Raw genomic sequence first — 7389 nt, 5'->3', positions numbered from 1 at the left:
TAAGCAGTGGTATCAACGCAGAGTACTCTCCATCGTTTATTTCTCATACATCATAAATCGTACACGTCGACATGTAACTTGTCGCGTTCACATTTAGCTGGAAATATCTTTTTTTTTTCTCACGTTCGCGCTCGAATGATTCGCTGAAAAAAATTTTGTCACAAAATTAAATGTACAATAATATGTATAAAGACTGTATGAAATCATTACTTGCAAAATTCTCAATAGAGAAATGTTACGAGTGATGTAAATTAATCGCGTAAATATATTAATATGTAATCCGATACCGAAATTTTTGAAATGTTTGCGTGTCGAGCTAGAAACAGTATTGTTTCTGCAATATTCACGATTGCGAAAGATCTTGGTCGATTCGCGTGCAGGATTCTTTCGCTCGTGATCGCTTTACTCACTCGAACAATAATTGTTACCAAGCACGTGCTTACCATCATCGTCACGCGCTCGAGCCAAAATGGATCGCCCCCTGTCGTCAGCCACTTGGATTGACCGTCTTGGATGACCACGCGCGAAACGATCGTATAATATATATAGTGTGTACTCGTGTACTGAGCCGCGCTATAAAGTCCAACTCGATTCTTCCTAGAATACTATATTAGAGACATGTGTACTTTACGTTATATGCGTACTATAGTAGTTTGGCTATTACATCATAGCTTTATATACGCTCGCACATTTTATTTTTATACTTTATCGAGTACGAGCTATCGAGCATGAAAGGGCAACAAGCCGCTTGATACGTATGCATATACGTATATATGTATAAAATTTTATCGCCAAAACTGACCATAGTGACGTTAAAATCTATCTGCACTGTTTAGTAAATCACGAGACAAAATACTAATAAGATTTATATAGTGTAGTATAGTATATAGACGCGTATATAGACAATGTCCGATAAAGATCACTTATTTTTGCAGCTTCTTTTTTGTCGTTTGACCAAGATTAAAGAGATATACTTTGTATTCTTCTCGTCACGAATATAGAAATTATGATCTGGTTTCAAAAGTTTTCTTATCGAATAATTCAAGAAGAAAAATAATATTTTTATCTACAAAGATTTTTTAATTCTGCTTAATATCAAAGCGTATAATATCGATTATTTTATCAGTATCACAATTGAATAAAATAATCTTTCAATTGCTTCTATGCACGGGAGAATGGTAAATATGTAGACATTTTTTTTTATACGCATTACATACACGCATTCTAAGCGCGATGCAAAAGTAAATTGTGATTGCATAATGAGGTTAACGCTTAACAGTTCAACGCGCGTACAACGATGGGCGTCTGCCTTGAAACAGCTGTTTGTTTTCAGTGCCGAGGAGTATTAATATATCCTGTATACACTTCCATTACGCTTCGCCAATTTCTCTGGTGTTATAAACGTTTGCAAAAGTCACTCCCGATAGTTGCCGACATCATGTATAAAAACACTTGTTGATCAAATTCTAAGAATAAGAATAATTTTGATGTAAATTGCAAATTTTCTATTTTTTTCTCCAGAATAATCTATACTTTGCGCGCATATATATATTGGCATTATTAAATATTTAATTACATGTTTAATAAGGAGGATATAATTACGATATATATATAGACGTGCGGATAAAAGAATGAAGAAAATATGTAAAATCGAGATCTACAAAAATAGCACATATTATTTAATATTTTTCCCTCCATTCTCTCTCTCTCTCTCTCCCAGTCACTTCGCGATACTGAAAAAGAATATTTATCAGCGATATAGCATTTTTTCGACTTTGATCGTTCGCGCGAGGATTGCACGAGTCGTCACGTGTCTACATCTGCTAGGGCTGCTGAATTGGTCTCAACGAGACGGAGATAGCGTTGTTTTACGTCACTGACCAATACGTAGTAAACGAGTATTCGTACACGACGGACGGTGCTTGGCATTCGGCCAAAGAACCGTTAAAGTTTCATCGCTATTGCTTTTGTTTTCGCGATCTTACGTATAATATATCTAGCCTGTGACTCACGCGCCGTATTGTCATTCGCCCCGCTGAATTAAAACAAATGATTATGAAATCCACTTCCGTGGATTACGCTATTTAATTGAGAGTCGGTCCCACCAGGACGGACTTATAGACGCACTATATATAATACAATATAATATACGTAGTAGGGATAAGCATTATATCGTTTGCGCATTGCAGTAGAAGTGATAAAACACCCGCTCTCTATTCCATGCCAAACTATTTGAGACTATAGCGCGCGTTTCGCTCTACACACTATATATAGACCTAACGTACTGAAACCAATGTATCATTTTGTTTACGATTCTAGTCTCTAACTGAAAATTTAAAATAAAAAGTTGTACTTGCAGATATTTACTAGATACTGGCTCCAAGCAAAGTTTTGATCAAATAATTTTAAACTTTTTCTTTTTTAACAAATGGCTTAAAAAAGTGGCAACAAATTAAAGTTTGAGAAATCTTTGAGGTTTCCAAAAAATATTGGAGAAAACTTGCGTCGTAATTTTGTACCTTCATTTGTACATCGGCGTAATATATGTTGGAGGAATTAAGCGAGATACGCATCATATTCAATCTTTTGCGATTGAAAACGATAATTCATTCTCTCTTTCAGTTTCTTCGATGGAGAACACCGGTAACGATAACCAAAACGAGTCGGATGAATGCGACGTGAACGGGGATAATAAGAAGCGAGACGGAGACGACGAGGACGAAGACGAAGACGAAGACGAAGACGAGGACGACGACGACGACGAGGACGACGACGACGACGACGACGACGACGACAACGACGACGACGACGACGACGATGACGACGACGAGTCGACTGGGCAGGATAACGTCAATAGAAAGATGAAAGCAGAGAACAAGCGCGAGTCTTTAGAAAAGATGAATTTGAAAAACGAGATGAAAACGCTGAAGAAAGTATTGTCGGTTGACGAAGAGGACGAGAAGAGTAAGGAATCCGCCGACGAAGAGGAGCACAAGGAAACGCGAACGAGTAGTGAGAAGAAGGAGCAAGAGTCGTCTAGCGACAGCACATCCACCAGCATCTCTGATGACGAGTCCGAGACAAGTTCGGAAGACAAGACGGAGCCATCGAAGCCGGGAACGGTCAACACGACGCAAGTGGAAACGATGAAGGAGGAATTGAAGGAAAACGCGTTCAAGAACGAGGACACTACGGATGATAGTGATATCGAAGATGATCTGGTCTCGGCGATTAATTACAACACTATTACTTCCCTAGCGGCGCTCAAGGATATGTTACAATCCTCCGGGGAGGATTCGGATGGCGTGGACAGTTTTTTTCATCATTATTTTCTGTCGCATGTTAATCGACTACCGTCGAGGAATCAGACGCACAGCCCGTATCCCTGGGGTAGAAGATTGTCGGAATGCCGAGAAGAGGACGAATATGAGACTGAGGAAGGTGAGAGAAGACAGTTTTTTTTTCCTTTTGCAATTTCAAAGAGAACTTTGAAAGCTAATCGTTTTTCGCACGGACAATTACCGAGAAAAACGCACAGTTACGAAATATATAAAAGCTATTACGAGGAGGTCCAATGAGAGCTAACATTAGCCAGAGCGCTCGCGTTTGGCAAAGCGTATCGCAAAGAGTCACTCCGTAACGATCGCTTAAGTGTATTTATAACACGTTTCACTCTTCGTTCTCTTATTTCTCTGTAAGGGATACGATCCTTGACCATTTACAAGGACATAATCAAGATCTCGATATAAAATATCAAAGTATCGCGATAAAGTTCTTCTCTACTTCTTTACATACATTACCACCGCATTCGGTGTATCTATTTTTGTAAATACCGTTTTTGTTAATTTAATAGCAATGATTGACTTTTATTGATGCGCGCACTCGTGATAGTTTTATTTGCGTCGTATCGTGCAAATTTTCCAATCATTCAACGAGGTTACAGGCGCGCCTTTGTGTCGTTCCTCGACCTTGGAACTTGTACACGTACGAATCAGATAATGAAAGCCTTGTCGCGTTACGTGGCGTTTAGACCGCGCTTGACTGTGACTTTTCAGGGAAGAATGCCGATAGCCCGAGCGTTGACAACAAGAAAGATGTATCGACGATTGAAAAAAGCGAAAAGGCCGACAGCATCTCTTCCAAGACATCGAAGACATCGAGCCCCTCCTCCTCAGAGAATTCCAGCTGTGAGAAAATTGACGAAAAGTCTTTTCCGACGTCCAGTGTTTCAGACACGAAACCGTCGTTACCGTTATTAACGACGACGACGATGACGACGACGACAACGACGATGACGACGAGGACGACGACGATGACGACGACGACGACGGCGACAATGACAACGACGACGGCAATGACGACGACGATTGCGACGACGACAATGACGACAATGGCGATAACACCATCACCGCCGCCAACGATGACGACGACGTCAACAACAGGCACCACTACCTCGGTGACGACGACAACGGTCGCGACATCGATCTCTGGTAGATTCACGACGTCGACGGTAACATCGCCAACTTCGACGACAAAGCCTCCTCTTCGGAGAAGACACACCACCGGCCCAGGCATGACTTTTCCCGCTACGGATCCTCCTTCGTATTCTACCAGCATGACTTTCTCGAAGATTAGTCCGTTGCCGAGCCCACATCTCGACAAGAGATTCTTTGATAGCAGTTTGATCGAGATGAAGAGTCAGGCGAGCAGTACTAGCACTCTCGATTACGATTCCACGGAGGAAGTGTGGATACGTAGAGTGGATTTTGTGCAGGAAAGAAAACGACGAGTGAGTATAATCTCGATTTCTAACGATTTTAACGGAGATTCCCTAGAGAAAAAAATTTTGACTATCAAAAGCTATTAAAGAGATTTTAAGAGAAAGGAAATCAGTTGCAACTTTTTTGTCATTCGTTATTTCCATTATTTTTTCAAAAGTTGATAAATAAACTAATGACATGTACATATACACAGTCTTATATACATGTATTGTATCGTTGTCGACATCATACTTTTATTTCATCTTTATATAATTGCACCAATTAATCAGTTATCGCAAAGAGAAGAAGCAGTCCGACAATTTATTTACAGCGATCCTAGTTAATCGATTCTTGCAAATAATCTGTCTATTTGCTCGCTGTTTTCTATTCAATCGAATCACGATTATATTTAATCGGTAATACGTAAGGAAAGAAAATTAGATTCGTCGTCGTACAATATTTGTCGCATATTTCTTCAGCAACGTTCTATTAAGATATACGCGTCGACTTATCAATGATGATCGTGCGCGCACCGTTATTATTGCTGTAACAAAACGGTTGAGAATGCTGTTTCGCGCGCAACAGCGCTTTCATATACAATCCCGAAACGGGGTAGAGATAATCGTGTGGGTGAATGTCCGTTTAATGCGTCATTCGTGTCGCTTTAAACTGCTCGTTCATCCATCGATCCGAATTCCTTTCATCTTGATTTTTCTTCCGTCTTGCTTTTTTAACGCGTCATTATACCGACAAAGCGCAGATTTCTACATTTTATTACGACCCTTCTGCATGGGACATAACATAAGAAAAAAAAAAAAAGGTCTCACCACATACTGTGAAGATTCGCTACTATCTTTGCGCAATTTTTGTAGACAACAAGAAATAATACTTGCGATCATCGATTTCTTGATTTTGCACGTCTCGAAAAAGGAAAGTAGTATCCATTGCAGAGAGCCCAAGACTTCATCTTCTTTTTCTTCTTTTTTTTTTTTCTCTTCTGAAAAGCGCTGATAATCTTTGTTAAAAGTTTCTTCTAAAAGAATTAACAATCAATGAGAAACGAGTTATATACGTATTACGCGAATTTTTGATTATTTTTTAAGTGAATTCAATAAAAATGAGCATTGTATGATTGTTAATTTTCAATTGTCGTCTAGTTATTCAGAGGGCAAAAGTAAAACTAGATCATATTATATATTTCCAAACATTATAATATCGTTTGTCCCAGATCTCGATGTAGCTCTAATCAGTCTTATTGGAAGAGGTGAGGCAAAGTGATACAAGGCTTCCTTTAAGCTCTATCGATTCATTCAAAAGAAGAATTACCGATATTGCGAGAAAGTCTTACGAATAGATATTTTCACGTGTCTACCGTCTTCCATGTATCGTTTTGGCTATAGGAAATGTTAAAACGATATTATAATGATAACGAAGAAAATTTGGATGTGTCATGTGTCATGTGTCATGCGCAGAGCTTGGACAGTATATCTTGTATATTTTGCCCAGGATTGCTATATATTCTTTTTTTAAGTTTCGTTGTTTCAATTCATTAACATATTATATTACATATGCTTAAACGCACTTTATATTTCTTCCGCTTTTTGAGCGATATGTCGGTTGTAAAAAAAAAGATAAATAACTGTTTTTCTAATGCAATGCGGTTTCATCGAAAATATGTTGAAAAAAGGAGACTGAAATGTGTGTCAATTTTTGAATAATTTAAATTATATATGTACGATAATTATATTTTTTAGTAAATGACAATCTATTAAATAGACATTTTTGATATTGTATAAATATCAATTAATTTATATGACAAAAAATAATAATATATGCTAGTATTAACATTTAGAAGAGCAAGAAAATGCTATGCTTTTATTTTTATGTATACAATAAGGTATTGAACTGCTTTTGAAAAGTAGATTTTACTTCAGTCTTTTAGAAAATGAAGTAGCTGCTGTATCACTATATGTAATAAAATAATAATAATAATATGATACAAATAGATCGTTACGCAGATGAGCACGTAATTATCTTGATAATCGGTGGTAATGGCCTTGTGACAATTATCTAGGAAATATTCTCATCGATATGATACCATCAATAATCGTAGAGACACGACCGCAAATTTCAAATACTTGGCGATTCCATTAGTTTGAGCCGCGCTTCTAATGGATGTGCAATTTTGAATTTGTTCAACATAAATGTTGCAAAGCTATAAGTAAAGTTTTTTTAAATTTATATTAAATTAATTAGTTTAAATTTTATTTTTTGTATTTAATTATTACCGGATAATATTTTGTTTAGTAGAAAAACCCCGGATATTGAATTAAAGAAAGACTGTCTTCGAGAAACAACACTCGCAAAAAATTTCATCGGTGTATATTAATATATATATATGTACGCTGTGAATCTCATTGTCAATTTTAAAATAAAAAATATCGAAAAAAAAAATTATCACGACTATCGTGGTCTGACGCGACAGAAACAATGCTACTGACGATGAGCATGACCATCGTCCAAAGGAAAATCGTTATCGATAACGAGCTGCGAAAAGATAGTGATTGCGATACTGGATACTCATCGCCGGAATACATGTTACTTGTCGTCGAAATCTTGTGGATGTATA

General features: G+C 37.6%; 1 protein-coding gene across 1 annotated transcript in view; it reads left to right on the top strand.

Moving 5' to 3' along the window:
- Nucleotides 1-2600: 2600 nt before the first annotated feature.
- The window catches only part of Snf4agamma (SNF4/AMP-activated protein kinase gamma subunit), a 34661-nt gene continuing 29872 nt past the window's right edge, over nt 2601-7389 (top strand). Inside the window, exons 1-2 of the mRNA XM_070301561.1 lie at nt 2601-3441; nt 4056-4789. Coding sequence (XP_070157662.1) covers nt 2631-3441; nt 4056-4789 — 1545 coding nt within the window. The 5' untranslated portion in view covers nt 2601-2630. The remainder of the gene's footprint in view (nt 3442-4055; nt 4790-7389) is intronic.

The sequence above is a fragment of the Polyergus mexicanus genome, unplaced genomic scaffold (genome assembly GCF_030449975.1).
Source record: "Polyergus mexicanus isolate NDT 795.1 unplaced genomic scaffold, iyPolMexi1.0 SCAF_9, whole genome shotgun sequence".
Classification (NCBI taxonomy): Eukaryota; Metazoa; Arthropoda; class Insecta; order Hymenoptera; family Formicidae; genus Polyergus; species Polyergus mexicanus.
Note: the sequence above shows the minus strand (reverse complement) of the source record. Positions and strands in the feature narration are given on the sequence as shown.